The sequence below is a fragment of the Protopterus annectens genome, chromosome 4.part1, assembly GCF_019279795.1.
Source record: "Protopterus annectens isolate FY-2018-M chromosome 4.part1, PAN1.0, whole genome shotgun sequence".
Taxonomy (NCBI): Eukaryota; Metazoa; Chordata; order Ceratodontiformes; family Protopteridae; genus Protopterus; species Protopterus annectens.
The window spans coordinates 992,995,319-993,016,723 of record NC_056734.1 but is presented as its reverse complement, the minus strand read 5'-3'; the positions used below and the strand labels follow the sequence as shown (position 1 = coordinate 993,016,723).

General features: G+C 37.5%; 1 protein-coding gene across 5 annotated transcripts in view; it reads right to left on the bottom strand.

Moving 5' to 3' along the window:
• LRCH3 (leucine rich repeats and calponin homology domain containing 3) overlaps positions 1-2,738 on the bottom strand; it is a 3,082,729-nt gene extending 3,079,991 nt beyond the window's left edge. For 4 of the 5 annotated variants that reach the window (XM_044070696.1, XM_044070697.1, XM_044070698.1 and 1 more), the window contains exon 1: positions 1,992-2,737. In XM_044070696.1, coding sequence (XP_043926631.1) covers positions 1,992-2,304 — 313 coding nt within the window. In that variant the 5' untranslated portion in view covers positions 2,305-2,737. Of the gene's footprint in view, positions 1-1,991 lie in introns of all 5 variants that reach the window. The other variant, XM_044070695.1, reaches the window with a different exon arrangement.
• Positions 2,739-21,405: the final 18,667 nt, after the last annotated feature.

Below are 21,405 nucleotides of genomic sequence, written 5' to 3'. Positions count from 1 at the left end.
CAAGTAATCAAACAAAAGCTGCATGGACCACAGCCAGGGATTTAGCCTCAGGGCCAGTCCAATTATCAGCCCTTCTGACTTGACACCCTCCTCAGTGCTTTACATGCATTTTAAAACTTTGCTGCATCAACTCTTTTCATTTAAAACAGTACCACCACACAACTCAGTTTCATGCTTCTGCTCAAGTATTCTTTTCCATGCTTTTTTTTTTTTACAAGTAATTGCAAAAATTTCTTCTTCTAACAGATTCTACACAATTTATCAAAAGTAATTTCCTTGTGGGTACAGCCACATCTACTGTGCAAAACTTGAATTTCAGCTGTGTGGGGCTTTTCTCATTTCCATTAGAAGTATAATCAATGTGCTCTCATATGAATCTATTTTCCATAACAATGACTGTTACATCTTTAATTTTTTCTTATTGCCTCCTGTGACTTGTATTTTATCTTGCATACGTCTAACTCATTAGTTAATTATCATAACCATGTACCAGTAAGTTCACTAGCACACCCACAGCCCCTGTAGAAGTAAGATCTGCTTCTCTTAACAGACTACCCCTTGTTTCACCATTTCTTATACCAAAACTATCACATCTCTTAAATCATTATATCACTTAAGTCTCCAAATTCAGTCTTTCATTCTAGTTTTCAGGTCAGTTATCAAAACCACTTACTAGTCTCCACAAGACCTTATGCCTTTGTACAGAGAAAATGGCAAATATACTGCAAATTCTTTTTAGGATCATGTACATGAATTAATACTTCTCTTTTGAATGCTATCTTATCTTTCTATTTTTCAAGAAAAGTAAGAGAGTTAAACATCTTTACAGCTTCTTTCCAGTGCCATGCAGGTAGGTAGAAAATAGTAATATTTCAGGCACCTCTTTTAATCTCACAGTAAAAAAATATAAATTAATTTCTAAACCAAAGTCTCACTTTCTTTGTGCAAATATATGCGTAGGCACTAACTTCTTAAAATTTACTTCTCTACTCACGACATCAAGAGATCTTTGTGCATGTTTGACAGGATGAGAAGCAAGAAATACAGAGACGCAAAGGTCTTTTAACAGACACAACCTTCTAGAAGATATGTATACCATATGAAGTACAACTCCCTACATCAACTCAAAAACATTTCAAGTTATACGTAACTATAGGGAAATAAAAGAGTTCATACCAGGACATACACTAAAACAGTAACACTTCTGTACACTGTAGTATTCTGAACAGAGCCCTTGCATGTAAAAAGGCCCCTGACTTAAATGGGCTGCGTGTGTAATAAATACTATTCATAAATACACAAAAGCTTTAAACTTGTAGAGGTAAACCAAAGCACTTCTGTGCTCACTAGTCACACGTGCACAAAATAACCCAGGTCAAATACTTAAAGAAACTTTCTTACAGATATAAGAATGCTCATTTGATATTAACACATCAATTTCAATTAAGATATACATTTTGAAAACAAATGGCACACAGGTGACATTTATAAAACTCTGAACCCAAAACAAAAGCTCAATGCTTTGGGGAAGGGGGAGGACAGCTATGTGATGCTCTATATCCAAAACTTTAAGAGAGAGGGGCAAAAGATACTGATAGAAAAATAAAGCACCATCAAAGATTATGTCAAGAGCAACTCAACGGTCCAAGAGTTTCGTTTTTCTAAGTATAGCAGAAACTAACATAGAACAGCCAGCAATACCCGTCAAAGTTATTTGTGAACAGGAAAAGTGGTTCGGGGTACATTCTGTAGAAACACACACTGTGTACCAGAATAAAAATAACTGCTGTCAAACAAATGGAACAGGACAAGCATATGATACAGCAGTGGAAAAGTGCAGATCAAGCTGACGTCCCAGTCACTTAAAACAACTTGTACAAGAGTCTGCAAACATATTGAGGCTTGTTAATAAGCAAAAGTTAAGACAGCATAAGTTTGGCACCACACTGCATTCCATCGCAAATGTGCAAAAACCAACTATAACTTCTTACCGGCCTGAATAGTGTCAGTCAAATCGTGGTTGGCAGCGCTCCTGGGGAACTCCTTCAACTTCCTGCCACTCAGATTTAGACAGCCCGTAATCGCACCCTCCTCCAGAGCCCTATCCAATGACCGGTTCCAAGCACCAGGTCCGTGGCCTGGTCCTGGCCCTGAACCATGTCCAGTACTAAGTCCATAACCGGGCCCGACACTGTTTTCTACTGATACCAAACCTACGGCAGCCATTGTATACCATTTGTGAAAAATGGAATCAATGCGCATGAGCGTGGGCAAATTAAAGCCATGTTGGGGAAGTAAAAGCATTGCGCGTGCGTATTCTTTACTTATGTTTTACTGTGATGATTGTGCTTGTCTGGTTCCCACATTTACTGATTACGTTGTGCTATGAAAATGGAAGTTGTTCCTTATTTACTTATTTGCATTTGTTTGCCCGTATAAACACTGTTGCAAACTACTCACGTTTGTTCATCGTTATTAAAGTTTTAGTCTATTCTGCACTGCAAAAGGTTTATGACACATTCGTTGTTAAAATTGCTAATCTAATATCCGTGGTAAATAATAGTGAGGCGTATCCATTTAAAAAAATGGTGTGAGTTTCTAGTCCAAGTTGTCCTTACGTTATCATTCGGTAAGTATTTCACTTCGTGAGAGCAGGTGTTTCAACATTTTGTGGATGGAAGGTTGAGAGTTTCGTTGCAAGCCTGAGTCTGCTCAATAAAGGTACAGCATATTCTCTGCCTTACACTACTCAGTATTTGTGGTCATACTAGGTTGTTTCTAGAGGCAGTAAAATTAAAACCACGCCCAAAACTATGTATCTAATTCGAGTCTGTATTCGAGAGAATGAGAGGAAAAGATGTTGTCTCATTAGGAAGTAAACGGCATAAAAATTATAACCACAATGAAAACGTGATATTTGGAAATGCCGCACAGGAAATACTGCCTTCATGAAAAGTTCGACTTGCATGTTCTGTCTACGAATAACTGCACTGGGATAGTCCATGCCTCTCAAGTGTGCCTCATTACGAGGAACGTACCTCATTTGGGGTCTTTAAAATTTCATGTTCCTCAAAGTTCCACACTGAAAGACTGTCACACATTCAGTGTTAGGAATTTTAAGTGAAATCCATTGTAAGTAGAAATGAATCATATTAATTAATTGATCTTCTTTATAAATAATAGCATATTGTAACCATCATATGACCTTCCTAGTTGACGTTAGTAAGCCATTAGTATGTGTTCCACATTTTGCCCATTTGTTCCACGTTATGAGGGCTAGTGTTCCTCATTTTGGACATGGAAGGTTGAGAGCTATGATAACGGCCAAAATAAAAACTTACTATTAAGCTGCCTTCTTTTGCACAAAGTTGAAGTGGTATGCTTAACACCTTACTCAAATTATTAAAGAAGCACGACCGCCAGATTGCCTCTACAAGCCTGGGGAGCATACCTTTCAACTGTCCAGATTTTAGCCTCATATTTTTGGTCTGTTCCTCATAAAATGTGTGGTCTTCTGGCAAATCTCTGTGATAATTTGTGGACTGGTCACTAAATAATGACATACATTTGAGTTTTAGACTTCATATCTTTCAGATATAGCATGTTAAAACAAAACCATGTTACTCGAGTCAAGTACCTTTCTAAGCTTATAAGAGCAATATTTAAAATTTGTGCCTATTTTACTGCCTTTGTCCCCCATTATGTGAGGCTTTGTTTAGATTTGCAGTAAAAGGTTGAGAGGTATGCTGGGGAGCATGATGTTACACATAAAGTAGTTGATTTTCAAGTGAGGAAAACAAGGCAAAAATCTGGACGGTTGAGAGGTACGACGGTAGGAGACACAACAATAAAACGCCATGTGATATACGGAACGACAGTAAGTGGCTTTTAAAAATAAGGTGAGTTTTATAGGATAGTCCTTCTTCCTCGTTCCTTCCCTCTTATTTGTGTAGTTTGCTTGACATACCCAACTCTCGTCTAAATTCTCTGAATTAATCACTTGCCTCTTATCACGGAAGTTGTGACACTATTGTTGAAAAAACGATTTGACAATTTTTGCTAGTATTCTGTATACAGATGCGTTTTATTATAAAGTAAGTCACTCCTTCAGTTCTCTTCTGACACTCAAAACATTTTGCGCTTCAGGAAGTAGATGGTTTTGCTGAGTGCATCGATACTTAACAGTCCCCAAACACAATATTGCATTTTTGAATTTGCTTTACATTGCCGGTCTCGGTGTTCATCAATTGCCACACATACTGCTCACTTTTTACGCACTTTGGAAAATAATGTTTAATGGCATGATGATATGTTTTGTATTTATTTCGTTAGATTCAATATGCGGGATCAAACATAACCATTAGTGTGCGGTCTACAAAATGCAGTCCACGCAAAACGGTTGAAGCAATTTATCGAATAACTACTATTAAAACACCAACAGCAATCACAGGGTAGAAACGAACTTGTAATATCGAAAATTATACACTGCAGACAGCTGGACCACACGCTCATACCTCTTAAGTGTACCTCATTACGAGGAACGTACCTCATTTGGAGTCTTAAAAAGTTCATGTTCCTCCAAGTTCCTCAAATGTTCCACATTGAAAGACTCTGTCACACAATCAGTGTTAGGAATTTTTTTAGTGAAATCCATTGTAAATAGAAATTAATCCTATTAATTCATTAAAATATCTTCTTTATAAGTAAAACCAGCATATTTTGACCATCATATGACCCTCCTAGTTGAAGTTGTTAGTAAGCCATTAGTATGTGTTCCACATTTTGCCCATTTGTTCCACATTATGAGGGCTAGTGTTCCTCATTTTAGAGATGGAAGGTTGAGAGCTATGCACACGCTTGAGTTAAAATTCCAGTTTTAATGAAACATTTAAAAACAGACTGAACGCTTTCATCCCCTTCTACTGGGACTTCATCAGAATTTGTAATCATCACATCACACCAGTACATTTATTTAATGAATGCCTTGTCCAATAAAATAACTTCAAATAATTAAAGGTATCTACACCATTCTAAAACACTTCCCCTAAAATCATAAATTAAACATTACAAATTATGCTAAGTGTACCACCCGTTCTGGTATTCCAAAAGAAAAACTTTTGAAATTAGAACAAGCCAAGGAGTGTTTATATAGGGCGTTGTTAAGGTCTTTTGCTGAAATTTGGTACTGGTGTTCATAAACCCTGTCTCTTAAATGCCTCAGTTTTTCCTAAGTAGTGGACAAGTTTTACACAGCCAAATAAACTCCTGTTGTTTGACAACTCCCATTTACAAAGCTCACCGTTGACCTTAATACATTTTCCAAAATTATTTCTTTCACATTGGTTATATATTTACATTGTGAACATCTGCCACACTTACTTGTACCCCTCATTTTCAGTTTGTCACTACTATGACCACCTAAATTTGATTCCAAATATTTCTTAATATTTGTTCCAGTACTAAACACAAATTATGGTTTTGAACCTAGGAATGGATATAATGTAGAATTACATTTTAAGATGTTCCAATTGTTTTCTTCGATTTTTTTCACTGTATTGAAGAAAGGGAGCTGAAATGGCAAATTAAGCTATATGCCATGCATTTACCAGGTCTTAATGAAAACATATCTGTCAAGCCTATACCAAATAACATGTATTCTTTAGTATAAAGATGTTTACACTTTAGAACATTTATGTATGTATACACAGTGTTAAATATTTAGCATAATTTTTAATGTTTAATTTATGATTTTATGGGGAAGTGTTTTAGAATGGTGTAGATACCTTTAATTATTTGAAGTTATTTTATTGGACAAGGCATTCATTAATTGTAATTCAAATGTACTGGTGTGATGTGATTACAGATTCTGATGAAGTCCCAGTAGAAGGGGATGAAATCACGTGATCTGTTTTTAAACGTTTCATTAAAACTGGAATGTTAACTCAACCATGTGGTCCTGCTATCTGCAGTTTATACTTTTCAATATTACAAATTTATTGAATGAATCAACTTTTAAGACTACTTTCACGTTTAAGACTACTTTCTTAAAAATACAGTTAAAGGGAAGCTTAGATATAACACCACTTATAATTACGTAGTTTGTTTAAAGGGGGTGATGTGATGACATTTTTATACTATACTACTAACAGTACTACATTATGCTGCACATAATGGCAAATACACTCTTTGGTTAGCTCACTGTCTTATATGTACTATACTTCTATAAGAAGTATAAAGATTGTGTACTTTATATATTGTTTATTGAACCTTTTGGTTAACATGTCTTTCTCTTGTTAATGATTTTACTGCTCTGGAGCTTTTCTCCCCCGGCCTCCATTGAAAATGGATATATATCCAGTTGGACTCTTCCGGTTAACACATGTAAAATTAATAAAATAAATAAATAGTGTACCCTATCGTACCTGCTCCAGAGTCTGTTATATACTGGACATTCCCCATTTTCATTCCTTCACATCTGGTTTACTTCCTGTATATTTAGTCCCACTGACTCCACTCTGCTCTGCTTGAGCATTACCCCACAGACACACACACACACACACACACACACACACACACACACACACACACACGCACGCACATACACTCATTGAATTATCATTTCTGTTTTAAAGGACAGTTCCACTCCAACTTCAACATTTTTCTCATCTCAGAAACTTACTGCATTGGCTTTAATGCAGTAACAAAAGTGTTACATACAAAGAAACATGATTTACTATTCACTTTCTTTTTTACTTGTACTTAATTCTGCAATCTCTGTCAAATTTCTTTTTTAAGCACCTTTATTAAATTATCACGTAAGACATAAACACACATATATTAACTGAAAAGAGCACAATACATATTAACATTTTTTCCATTTACATACAGTATACATCACTTATGTTTTGCCTATTTGGTAACCATTTGAAATGTTGGAACCTGTTAAAGCATATCTTGAAACATGGAGACTGACTGGCCGAAAAAATGGATTTACATATACTAAGTCAAAGATGACCATTTCTCGGAATATTCCCTTTTCTCCCAGATATGGTGGCCATGGAGTTGGTATATACAAGTCCAGGTGTGTGGGGGGGCTTGAACCCACATCGGGATGTGCAGGGGAGCTTGCCCCACTGCAAAAAAAAAAGTTTAAACTTGAACAGTGGTTTCAAGATTCACTGTTTTCCCGGTGGGGGGGGGGGGGGGGTCAACATGTTGGCACTCTACATTTTAAGTGCTGACATTTCAATAAGGAATCTTTTTTTTTTCTTTATAACTGTCATTAGTCCAACATTACATAAATTGCTCAGTTCCTCCCTTTCCTTAAACTACACTCCTCCTCCTTTGAACATTATCCTGCATGTACTGTACTCATAAGTTCCATTTATTTCTATGTAATTTCCTCCTCCCCTTTTCTAAAGATCCATCTGCTAGTTATTTTGTCTCTCTTATGATATTCAATACTTCATATACAATTGGTGTAGACTTTGATTTCCAGTATCTAGTAATTGCTTTATTTGACAGCCAACCGAATTAAACTTAATAATGGCTTACTACAGCTAGTCAATTCAGATCCTATGTCCCAGCTCAAAAGGATCATTTCCTTAAAGCTATTTGCTCTCCAGTATTCCATATGAAATTATTAAAACCTATCACTTAATTATACTCCCCCAAACATGTTCCCAGTTACCTTTTTTTTTCTCATCACAACTCCAACATTTGCTACCTACCTGCAGAAAAATTCTTTGAAGTCTGCTTGGGGTGTTATAATACCTGTGCAAATATGTCTAAGCAAAAATCCTAAACCTTCTGGACTTTACATATTTGAGAGTTTTACAAATGTCCTATCACTGTTCCCTTGTAAATTGCTTTTTCCAGTCTTTTTTCCCAATCTTTTCTATCCTCCTTATAGTTATCGCAAAATATTTTATATGCCTTACTAATTATCCATTTTTTAACAGCAGCTGCAGTTCTGGATTTAACTAAAAACTCTACCAGAGCAGGTCTTTCACTTAAGACTCTCAATCCCTTTCTCTTTGCTTATACTCTGATATCAATCCCAGGTAGGGAAGGCAGTCTCTAACCAGCAATCCAAACTTCTTAGCCTAATCCCACTTCATTATCTTCCCTCTCCAGCTATTTGCTACAATACATTGGTTCCTTGCTATGTTTCATTGGTAAATTCCAGCCACCTCTTGCTTATTTTCTATACCCATACTTGCAGTTATCCGTATTGGCAAAATCTCTGGTCTCCATTCAGGTGTTGGCTTAGTTATTAGAATACTGTCTGCAACTTCATGAATATAATAATCTGTATGGTTGCTATTATTTTACGTAAGGATCTGCATCCATAATCCCACTTTCTACTTATTTCTTGAACCCTCCCCTCCCCCGCTTCGTCATCATCCTTTTCTCCTTTGAATTATAACCTCCTGCTTGTGTTACATATATGAGTCTTAACTGTGCAGGTCTAAAATATCCCTTCAAATCAGGTAATCCTAAACCAAAATGTACTTAGCCTGTAACTCACAGGCACAGTGTTTCCTGGACTTCATAATCACAAACGTGCTGGTCCAAATAGTGCACTCTCCAACCAGAGGATCAAACATATTGGACATAGTATTCACCAACATGGGAGTTGCACCCCTCCTCCCATGTCACATTCTCATTGGTGAAGTTGGACCACAAAGCTGTCTCCCTCAAAATAAAATTCAACCCAGAAGACCCAACTAAGCATGTAATAGTTAACACCTATACTAAAGCATACTATACAATTGAGTGACAATTTGTCAAAATTCACTTCTCCCCCAACCCCAGAGAACACAGCTATCTATGCAGAATTATTTGCAGAAACCCTGTACAAACAAGTAAATGGCTGAATTGAGGCTGGCATACCTAACAGAAGTAAGCCCAGATCCAACACCAAAAACAAACCATACTAGTGGAATCCTTACTTTAACAGGCTATATAACAAAAGAAAAAAAGTCATGACCAAAATCAAAAAGAATAACTCATAGAGACAACATCTCTCTGACTCAAGTAAATAAGAAACCAAGAGGCCTAATAAAGTCCAACAAGGCCAAGTACAAGACAGACTTCTTTGAGAAGGTCACCATGGCTATAGATGAGGGAAAAAAAACAGTGCATATCATCTACCTTGACCTTTCCAAGGTTTTCAATACAATACCCCACTCAGGTGTTGTTGACAAACTCTCAGAATTAGGCATAAATCCCTACATAACTTGTTGGATTGCCAACTCGCTCACAGATAGGACCCAAGAAGTGAGAATCAGTGAGACCACCTCCATCAAGATTCCAGTTACAAGGGGAGTACCCCAGGGCTCTGTGTTGGGCCCGCTCCTGTTTGTCATCTACATCTCGGAAGTCAAGGCTAATGTCAAAGGCTTCTGGCTCACCAAGTTCACAGATGACTGTAAATTGGGAGCTATCATAGAATCCACCCATGACACCAACATTCTACAAGAGGGACTAACACAAACAATTGACTGGTGTGAAAACCACAGATTAAAACTCAAAGCAAATAAATGCATTATAGTGCCCTATGGGAAAGCATCCACCCAAGCTAAACTGCTTTGACAATGAAACACCTCTAAGAGTTGACCCGATAGTTAGGGATGTGGGAAAATATGTAGAAAGCAATCTGGTGTTTAACCAATACATAGCCAAGGTAGTAAGAAAATCATTATATGTCTCTCAAATCATATGCAACAGTATGGCATCCAGGTTCAGGGAAGTAACAGTACCACTCTACTCACCCCTTATCAGACCTATCATTGAGTACAATGCTCCTTTTGGCATATACCTAGCCATCCCTTTGTAACAGTTGGAATGCCCTCAATGGTTGCTCACCAGGAGAATCCAGGGTATGAATACCCTGTCCTACACATATTGCCTTAAAGTCCTATCTCTGTACTCAGTCTCCTACAGGTTACTGAGATGCAAGCTATGCCTAACATATAAGGTGTCTCTGATCCAGCTTGATGGATCTCTTGCACATCAGCAAGACAAACAACATCAGAAGCACTAGATCCAAGGACCTACACATTGTCTGCAACATAAATAGAACCTGCTGGAGGGACCAATGTGTGTCTCAAGGGATCCCTGTACTATGGCTCCCCATCTATGTGATGTAGAGGACATCCCTGTCCCTGTTCAAAAGAAACCTTGATTATTAGATGGGAAATCACACATTCACCCCTGGCCTAGCCCCCATAGCTCTGATGGACAGAGGCTGACAGTAAGTAAATTAATCCCCAACTAACATACCCCACCACGCATAACCTTTAGCTAACACCTTACTAATAGACTCCACCATATAGGTGTCCAAGGAACTGTGGGACAAAACTGGCTTGAGCTGCATGGCTAGGCTTGTAAAGACCCTGGTTGTCATTAGCCTAGTATGAAACTATAAACATTGTTCTATTGGGATGATCAACTTGTCCCACTTAACTCTTACCCATCTACCCCCCCAAATAAATTCCTTCAACTCTTTATTAATTATTGTACAGAACTCCTCTAGCTGATAAAAATATTCCTGACCTGTATATAAATCTAAATGAATAAATGTCAAATTTAATTTGATATTTCTCTTTAGCATTTCTTACAGCAAATGTTGCACCATAAACGTAACCTTTGGTTGAGGCAAATTGGGGGACGGAGGATAGAAAGCATCTAACAAATATACATATTTAAGAAAACAATGTGATTAGGCCTCTCTAGGTTCTGTAATGCAGTTATATGACGAATTAAAGGCAAGAACTTATGAAAAAAAAACTTCAAAGATAGTCTTAAGTGTGTGCTGTTAGCAAAGCTGACCAGCTTCATACATCCCTAAGAGTTGACCCAGTAGTTACAGACTTGGAGACACACACAGACAATAATCTAGCTCTGACCATCACTTGTCCACAGTAGTGAGGAAATTATTCTATGCTATGCACCTTATAAACAAAGGTATAGCATCTAGTGCCAAAGAAGTAATTGTTCCACTGTATTCAGCATTCATCAGACCTATCATTGAGTACAATGCCCCATTTGGTATGTACCTAATCAGGCATATCCAGCTATTTGAATGTCCACAGATGTTTCTCACTAAAAGAATACAGGGTGTAAGTAACATGTCCTATGCAGACTGCCTCAAGGCACTATCCCTGTACTTTGTCTCCTACATACTGTTGAGGGGAGCTCTATGCCTGGCATACAAGGCATTATCAGACCCCACTCTTATGGACCTCCTGCATATCCACAAAACAAGCAGCACCAGCATTACCCATTCTAAAAACTTAAACCTTGCCTGTGATATAAATAGGACCTGCTGGAGAGACAGGTATGTATCCAAGAGATTACCCCTTCTCTGGAACAGGCTTCCCATCAATGTGAATCAGAGTTCCTCCCTAAACCAATTCAAGTGTAACTTGGAAAATTGGATGAAGAACAGGAAATTCATCTCTGGTTTGGCACCTATGTCTCTGCTGGACACAGGCAGCCTGTAAATGGTTCCTCTCCCAGCCCCCTCCCTGTAAGTGTTTCATCTCCCAAGCCACTGCTTACACTTATTGATACCATAACTTATCAGAGATTTGGAATGCATTACTATGCTTAAAAAGGCCCTTGTGGTCATCAGCCTAGTACACACCTACGCACCTATCAGCCAGAAACTCTTGCCTGGAACTACACTTCTGAGCTTCAATAAAAGCAGCTACATAAGCTTTTCTTTCAAGCCCAGTATTCAAAGCTACTTAAAAATGCTGATTAGAAAAAGTCTCATTGTGAAAATCTGTAATATCCTAGGGAAAATGTAATTATATTTTTAGAAGAGAAATGTAGGAAAAATGACCTAAGCAGTACTAAAGCTTCAGCTAAATAAGAATAATGTATGAAATTCTTTAAAAGGAAAAATAAGTCATACTGTATTTGCCTTTTTAGTGTGTGTGTGTGTGTGTGTGTGTGTGTGTGTGTGTGTGTGTGTGTGTAATATTTTAAAAAGATTATATGAAACTGTAAGTAAAAAATTGTGCATTTCAACTGAGGGAATTACTGCAACTTGCAAGTGAAAATAACTCTGCTGTGTACACTTTGAAAGTGCTTGAAGCCCAATGTTCCTGGAAGATGCTACTTGATTTAAAAAAAAATCACCTTATTTGTGTCCCCCAGAATACGTACCTGTGGAAATAGAATAATCTTCCAAAATTCAAAACTGAAGCTTACAGGAAATCCTGCCTGGGACTCATTTGTGTGTGTGTGCGCATATATGGCCGAGACCATATAATCAAGCTTTTAAAAGCTCGACCGGTCTGAATGGAGATCTCCATACAGCGCGGAATGGGAAGATTTCCCATTTCTGCAATGTGGTGCGATCTCGGAGTTGGTATATTTAAGTAGCGGAGGGGGTGCAAGTGGGGCTTCCCCCTACTAGACACATTTAGTGTTTTTTTTTTTTTTTGTTGGTTGTAATTTTTTTTTAATATGATGGATATTTCAAATGTTCGATCATATGGTCTCGGCCATATGAAAGTCAATCATTTGAGATGTCAGTCATGTAAAGTAGACCCATATATATATATATATATATATATATATATATATATATATATATATGTATATACACACACACATACACACACATACATTATGTTGAAGTGGTGTGTCAGTAGGTTTATCAATCTTTTTTTTTGCTCTGAGGGGCTAGGGCAGTGGTTGAACCAGCTACACTTCTGAGACAGGCTTAAGCAAGAGTTAAGGATTTTTGTTTTATTGATGACATGAACATAAAAGATAGACAAGACAGACAGGTACAGTATGTTGGGCTGCTAATAAGAGGAGGAGACAAGACATACAGTTGGGAGACTGACACAAAGGATGTCAAATATGTAACTTTGTAAATGTAAGCAACTGCCTGCAGCATGGACTATAGGGAAATAGTTATGTATAAATTCTGGCTATTAAGTATGTAAGGTATCCATCTGGCAAAAAAAAGAAATGTTATATATTTCTATGGTAAAATGAGGGAATGCTTTACAACTGAAAGAAAGTCTTGCAGACATCATTCTTCTGCAGTTGATACATTCAGATTCAGAAGCACTAAATACCTTTGCTAAGGGAGGGTAAAAGGTGATGATCTATTTACTGGTAAAATGTTTGCTGCTATTGCAATTTTCCAGATAGTCACAGGAAGTCCAGAGTCTTTCAAGTGCTGCTTTGCCATTAAAAAACTCTCAAGTGTCCATTATAAGATGAAATCAATTAGTGCCATTAATGTTCAATTTTTAATATGTCTATTTTGCATTGCTATTACTAATTTGACATTGCAAAGATTTTTTCATTAGGCAGACCTTAAAAATATATCATTGGTCAGGGCCTAAATCATTGCAGTTTTCATTAATGCAAACTTAATCAACAACATGTAATTCAAAAACGTCCTCCCTCTCCACCTACGAGTAGTAGTAGTTTAGCTAGCATGGGGCAAAAGGGCAACTGTCTTGGGTCTAAAGTGTTGGGAAGTGTGATTAACCAATCCCGACCCCAATCGCTCATTAATGCATACAGGATTTTGAAAGTCAGTATTACATTTGCGGTCAAACATGAGCACTGTATCACTCTGTGTCTGGTCTGCACTGTAGTAAGCAGTAGTTTAAGAGTAAAAAAAAATTTTTTTGAGTGCTGTTGTATTCCCTGTAGTGTATAAACTGTAGTAACTGCTTGCTACTATTTAAAATATAAAATATTAGTTTCCTTTCTTTTTTTTTTTTTTTTTTTTTTAACTAAAACATGAGCACCGTAGCACTCCATATAAACTGCAGCACCTGTTACATTTGTAGCAAGCAGTTTGTTACAGTTTAAAGGAAATAAAGATTTTTTTTTAACTAAAATGAGAGGAAGGAAGGTCTGGAACAAGGTGCAGAAACAGAACCTGACTGATTGGTAGAGGAAGGATGGGGGACATGTTGTTTGTATATCTGGCCACCTGGTCAGCATGCCAGTAGAAGGAAGGAGTGGATTTTTTTTTTGTTTTTTTGCTCTTCACTTGAAGTGCTTGGGGACATCCAGTTGGATGCAGAAGTCCTTTTTGTATTTGTTCTTTGCTTGAAGAGCTGAGGGGGTGGGGTAGTAGTTCTTGCTACCAGCACAGGGAGCATGTTGAGCCTGCTATGCTTCTGATGAGGAGTGTGCTGACTTGACTGTACATTTGCAGAAGCTAAGAACCATTCTGGAAATCTCTGATACAGCATCAATACCATTTTGCATGTCTAACAGAAAGTTGCTGTAATGGCCTTTTGTCGTGCTATATGTGATTAACACATTTAGTAAATGCATTTCTGAATAAAAAATGTATTTGACAGATTGAGTTATGACCATGATATTGTTACACAAGTAGTAGCAACAACAAACTGCAATAGTAACATTAAATGTTTGTTGTTAAAGTACAATTGATGTCATAGTATAGCCAAACTGGTTTGCTTTACAATAAAAAATAAACATTAAATCATCAAGCCTTCATCAGTGTACAGTATGTGATAAATCAACATTTTCAAATTTGTACAACAGTTATACCCATGGAAGTCTTTTTTACAACACTTAATATAACCACACAACGTCTAAGCTTTGAAGAATTAATAAAATACCACACATATCTCTCTCTCTCTCTCTCTCTCTCTCTCTTCATAGCTATATATAGATGTATGTGTGTGTGTGTATGGGTCTACTTGAGATTACTGAAATCTCAGTAGACCAACACACTAAACACCAAGCCAAAAAGCTCAATGTGTCAGATGACCGACACGTCAGAATGCTGACTTCCGAATGGTCGACAGTCCAACTTGAGCGGAACAGGAAATCCGCTCTTGTGGATGTAGTGCAATCTCGGAGTTGGTCTATTTAAGTTACGGGGGGTATGGGGGGGTGCAGGGGGGCATAGCCCCCCTGCAAGAAAGTGAAATGTGAAGGTAAGTGTTTTAGAGTTTTTTATTTGTGGTGTATGTATTGTTTTAGTGGTAAGGGTTTAGTTTAGTGTAGATGGTGGGCAGGGTGTGAGTGTGGGGAACTAGGTAGTTTTATGCTGAGTGTTGTATTTTTTGTTTTGTAAGTTGTTTGTGTGTGTGTTGTGTGTATGTTTTACGGAGGTGTGTTGGGGTTTTGAAGTGAAGGTATTGTGTGTGTCGGGTATGTGCGGTTTCTGTGTTGTGAAATGTTGGTGTTGTCAGCTTGCTGTTTTGCGTGTCGGTTATGTGGGATGTTGGGTAAGTGAAGTAGATCCTTGTGTATGTATACTGTGTGTGTGTGTGTGTGTGTGTGTGTGTGTGTGTGTGTGTGTGTGTGTGTGTGTGTGTGTGTGTGTATATGTATATATACTCACTTTTATGTAGTATTTTAACACAAAAGAAAAGGAGTACTTACTGTAGAACTCTGGCCTTCTTGCCCTTACCTCTGCCACCTACTGGGTCAGCTGGTCTCCCCTAGGCTTCTACAAGTCATCATACATGTGGTTGCATTGATCTCCAGAGGTGGTATGCCCATACCTCTCAACCTCTTACTGCAAGAAATCTGGACATAGTCATAAACAATGGGGGAAAAGGTCCAAAATCAAGGACAGATTTTAAATATTGATCTTAAACAGGTTTTGCTTTAACATGCATGTTCTGAAGGATATGATATGTGATACTCAAATGTGTGTCATTATTTAGTGGCTTCACTCCTAAAAGATTTGCCAGAAAACCACAAATTTTATGAGGAACAGATCAAAAATATGAGGCAAAGATCTGGACATTTGAGAGGTATGGGTATGCCAGTGAGGGTGGGCAGCTCACCCCCCCCAACCCCGTCCATACAGTATAGAATTTTTCCTCCAGGTGCCACTTGCCACACTTTTCAATTTTTGCAGGTATGATGCCTGCAGCAGGTGAATGAGAATCTTGGTTCCTTCTCGGGCCAGCTTGGGGCACAACCCAGAAACTTTACAAAGTTTATGTTATTTCTGCCTGGTTCAAATAAGATTGAATAGATAAGTTTGAAACTGAGACTAATACAGTGTGACATAATTCTATCTGGCACTTCATACCCTGCACAGGCCTCTGCTAGGTACATCAGAGCAGGTGTATTCCCAGACTACTTCTATGAGCACCCAACAATGATGCCATTATTCTCATTCTCATGTTATAGCCTCAATACAGTGCCACACAGTTCCTAAGTTTACTGGCAAGGCCCCCTACCTTACAGTAGGTGGGTAAGTCCACAGGCAGTGACACAGTCTCACAGATTTAGCATAACGAGAAAATGACATTACAGCAAGAGGAAGAAACATCATGTAGCTCAACACCTGTTTCTGTGCACAATCTGAACTCCTTGATGAAGAGACAGCCTTTTCTGAGGAAGCAATACCCATCTTTATATGTGTACACAGTAGTGGCAGGTAAAGACATCTGTCACAGCTAGCTCTGGAGACATGAAAGGCCTTGTCTGCTGACTAGCAGATGTGGTATGACTTAGTTAAGGTCCTGGCTACTGCCTCTGAACATCAGGTGGAGATGACTGCAGTACAGTCATCATATGTGCATTATGGTTGCACAAATAATTTCCATGTCAGTCTCCATCCACACACTAGTAAAGACTTATTAGATATACAGTGAATATACAGTTAGATCAGGACAAGTGGATATTCATATGCATAATGGATGAATATACTGGATACTGTGTGTATTCCAAGAAAGTGTGACAGGCATTCATATGGATTCCACCAAGAAGAAGTCATTTAGGTCTCATCCAACTTCACCATCACAAACAAGACCCTTTCAGTCAAGGTACAGATCACATGGACTTCCAAGATAGCTGCACACTGAATAACAGCTTAATTCTGACTCTCCCAGTGTGAAAACAGAAACTCAGCAGAGAAGGCCAGTGGACTTTTGTGTTTCTGGTTAAATTTCAGTAACTGGCTAGTAAGTGCACTGCCTGGATGCCAGAAAAAAGAAATACAGAGGACCTAAAGGAAAATCAACCACAAAAGGTGAGGAAAAAACACTGACTGGGAAAAGTGCTACAGCTGTTCAGCAAAATAAAATAAAAAAAAAAAAAACAGTGAAAGCTCCAGACATGACTTCCAGTAACCTAGAGGAAAGCATAAGATAACAGCACACAGACTTGGTTAAAATAAACACTGATGGAGTATATTAACTCAAACAAAAAAAGGCTAAAAAATGGAAGGAGCTTTAAACAGATATTCAGATAAGATGATAAAACTGCAAAACTCAGAGGTAAAAATGTAGAAAAGGCTAGATGTATATGAGACTGCACAAGAACAGATGTTTCAAAAAATAATAGAATTAGAGGACAGAGCACGTAGGAAAAACCTGAGATTTTCAGCTGTAGCAGAAAAGCTAGAAGGAACAAACTGTATTAATTTTATGAAACCACAAATAAGAATCTGGGCTGGCATTCCATAGCAGGAGTTGTTAATTGAAAGGGCACATTGTGTATATGCTCCAAACCTGGCTATGAGAAAGCAACCTAGACCTTTAATAGTAAAGATGCACTCCTACCAGCAGAAGGAAATGATTCTAACAGAACTGTGGCAGAAGGACAAAGTGCTAAAAGTGGGCAAAAGCAGAGTGTTTGTGGAGAATGATTACTCATTGCACACCATGCAAAAAAGGAGTAAATTTATTCCACTATTCTGGGAATGTTGAGAAACAGGCATGAGATTCAAACTGCTGTACCCAGCCATCTTTAAAATATTCTTCCCTGGAGGGAAAAATATTTTTTTAATGAAGTACATGCTAAAGAGGAAATACAAAATGTTGTCCAACAAAAGTGAGCTGTGAAACAGAAGGAGAGTCTGCTTCCTGTTCTTCTGGTAATTATGACCACAGAGAGACTGTGCCAGTGAAACATTTTCCAGTATTTCTACAGAAAACGCTGCAGAGAAGGAAGGGATCATGAGAGTTGACTAGAATAATCAAGAGTACATTGGAAATGAAGCAGAGACGGGATTTGGGAGATGGAAATGAACAGGGAAAAAAACAGTAATTTGGAAACTGACAATGTGGGATTACAAAGCAATAATTATATTTGTGAAATATGACAGAACAGGAAAATCTGGAAATATTAAACCTTTTTGGACTTTGTTGTACTTGTGGGGACTCTAAAGCATATGCCCTACTTCATGTAATTAATTTTCAGAAAAATACTTAGGGGAGGGGAAGTTAAAAGAGAAAGTTTACTGTAAGTAAAACAATTTTTTAATAGTACTATTATTCTAGTGCATGATTTTCTTTGCATGCTATAAGGTAAAGTTTTCTCAGTTGATTTTAAGTATAATTGGGATACTATTGTAATCAGGTGCACCTATTTGTTTCTTTATGCCATCTTCTCTCTTTTTCCTTGTTTAGTTTTAAGAAATGGAGGCACTGCAATATAAAAAAGTCTGGTTAAAAGCATGACAAAAGAAAAAAAATAATGTGTTTTTTTCCATTCTTGCATGGGGGAATGACTGGATTAAGGCCCTTAGCTTGATCTAGTAACACATTTTAAGAGAAAGCAAGTAAGTGAAAAATAATATTATAAGCTTCTTTTTGTAGCAAACAAGTTTATGTTTAGTAGAAATTCTGTATCTGGTCCTCATGTCTCCATGGAGACAATCTGCTAAAGAGAATTAGTTAGGCGATAATGTTCTCTGAAAGCATTCAGGTGTTTTCCCAGCTGGGAGAGCTATAAAGATAATACAAAACCAGATAGCACTTAGTAGAAGCACAGGCTGCACAGTGTGTCTTAGCATGGATAACCTTTCTTTTAGGTTAACTGAAGTCTGTAAGTGTGGCTGTCAGTTTGGGACACTTGTTCCTATTAGGAGGGTAAAACTTCAATACTTGAAGATGTACATAGTTTGGTGTGTTTGTATTAGGTTAATAGATTTTAGGGGTATTGGGGGTATCTTTTTTGTTTGAGGACTTTCAATAAAACAAAAAGTATTGTAAGATGTAACACTAGCTGAAATGGATATGACTAGAAAAAACTGTATAAAAGTTCAACCTGCCAAACAGTGTATGCATGTAACACAAAAGCTGGAACTAGAAATTAAAAAAAAAGCTGTTGTACATAAAAGGAGGAAATAATAACTTTTTAATAAAATTATGCTTTCTGTAATGTCTTTAAATGTTAATGGTCTCACAGATAAATACAAAAAAGAAAGAGTAGAGAAATATATTAAAAATGTACAGTGCAAATAGCTATGCTACAGTAGACACACTTGGAAAGAAGTGAACATGTGAATGTGAGAAAGTAAGGTTTTCAGGATGATTATTCAGTGGAACACCTGGGACAAAGAAAAATAGGAGTACTTATATTAATTGTAAGATGAGCTCCAATAGTGATAGAAGAAGATAAAAAAAAACATAATAATGGTAGATTTGTAGTACTAAGGGGCTACTGGCAAAGGAGAGGATTACATTGGCATGTATTTATATTCCACCTAAAACTGCTATAATAGAGCTTAAGAAAATTCTAGGAGAAATAATCTGTTTTCAGTAAGGAATATTACTTATAGTTGGGGACTGGAATTTGATCTGCAGCAGTGAAGATATGTCTGGGGGGCCCAGCCAGGAAAGTATAACAAATGAGGGTAGACTTTTGAAGAAAATTATGAAAATATTTCAGTTCTAAACCATGATTATAAAGTTTTTATTTCTATAACGACTAAAAAATTATGAAAGTGTTGCCAAAATTGATAGGTATGGACCAATGTGGTTTCATGGAGGGGAGGCAAACTGACATTAACAGAACACTGGTGATCCAAATGGAAATAGAATGTAAGAAAATACCAATGATTTTGGTGGGTCTTGATGCAGAGAAAGCATTTGAGATAGTAAGCTGGGACTTTATGAGCAGGGCAATGGAAGCATTTCCATTCCCTAATAAGATTTTTATGGTTGATTAGGAGGATATATGAGGGATCAGAGAAGAAAATTAAAGTGAGTGGGGTCCCCTGTGATAATTTCTGCTTGAGCAGATGAACAAGGCAGGAGTGTCCTCTTTCCTCTTTGTTATTTGAATTATATTTGGAACCACTGGCAAAGAAAATAAGGGACTCAGAAATTCAAGGATATAACTGATATGGTAGTCAAGAAAAGCTGGCTCTGTTTGCAAACAATATTATTTTATACCTGACAAAACCAGAAAAGGGGACATTACAGTGTTGTGGAACATTTTGAACCAGTTTCAAATCTTTTCAGGATACAAAATTAATGACTCTAAAAGAAAGGCAATAGCAGTAAATTATGTACCCACACACAAATTGGTCCAGAAATTACCCACACACAAATTGGTGCAGCAATATCCATATTTACAGGGAAACAATAAAATGAAATATTTAGGAGTATGGAATAAAAATTATTCTGGTGTGGCAGCTAAGGATATGCGGGAAGAGACTAAATAAAAGATAATATAAAAACTGAGGAATTGAAAGCTCTGTTATATGGATATGGATAGTAGGATACAATCAGTTAAAATGTTTTAGTCCCTTTACTCTTATACACAGATTAGGCATATTTTTATCAGCCAGAGGAGAAGTTGTGGATAGCAATTAATAAAGAGCTAAAGGATTTTATCTGTGAGGTGAAGATGGCAAGAGTCAGATGGGAAAAGCTGATTCTTCCACTAGAACAAAGCAGATTGGGAGTACACAATTTGAAGGGGTATTTCAGAAGCACAAAGTTAAGGCTACTATACATAGCACAAGCAGAAACTTATAATTTGAAGTGGAAAGGGATGATGATGAAACAATGGGGAAGCTAAAGAAACAAAGAGAGACTGGAATTTTGGGATGCAGATCTTTAGGGAATATAATAGATGTCATAAACAAGCACATAGGCAGTCTCCAAGCACTTGACCCACCCAGTTCGGATTCGTCAAGGGGAGATCTTGTCTGTTGAACCTGGTTGACTTCTTTGAGACTGTCACCAAGGCCCTGGATGAGGAAAAGTCAGTACATACAGCTTACCCTTACTTGGCCAAGGCCCTTGACACAATCCCTGTGGTGAGAGACTTGGGTACTCAGGTTGATAGCAATCTCATATTCAACCATAATGTAGAAGGAGTGGTCAGAAAAGCCTTTTACTTGGTTCATCTCATAAGTAAAGGGAATGCATCCAGGAAAAAAAGGAGGTTATTACCTCTCTATACTCCTCCTTCATTAGAACAATAATTGAGTATAACTTCCCATTTAGTATGTACCTCTCCAAACATCTTCACCAACTGGAAAGGCCACAGAAATACCTCACAAAGAGAAACAATGGCCTCCAACACCTGTCCTTTGTGGACAGGCTCAAATCACTATCACTCTGCTCAGTATCATACAGATTGCTCAGAGGTGATCTGTGTCTTGCCTACAAGGAAATCTCG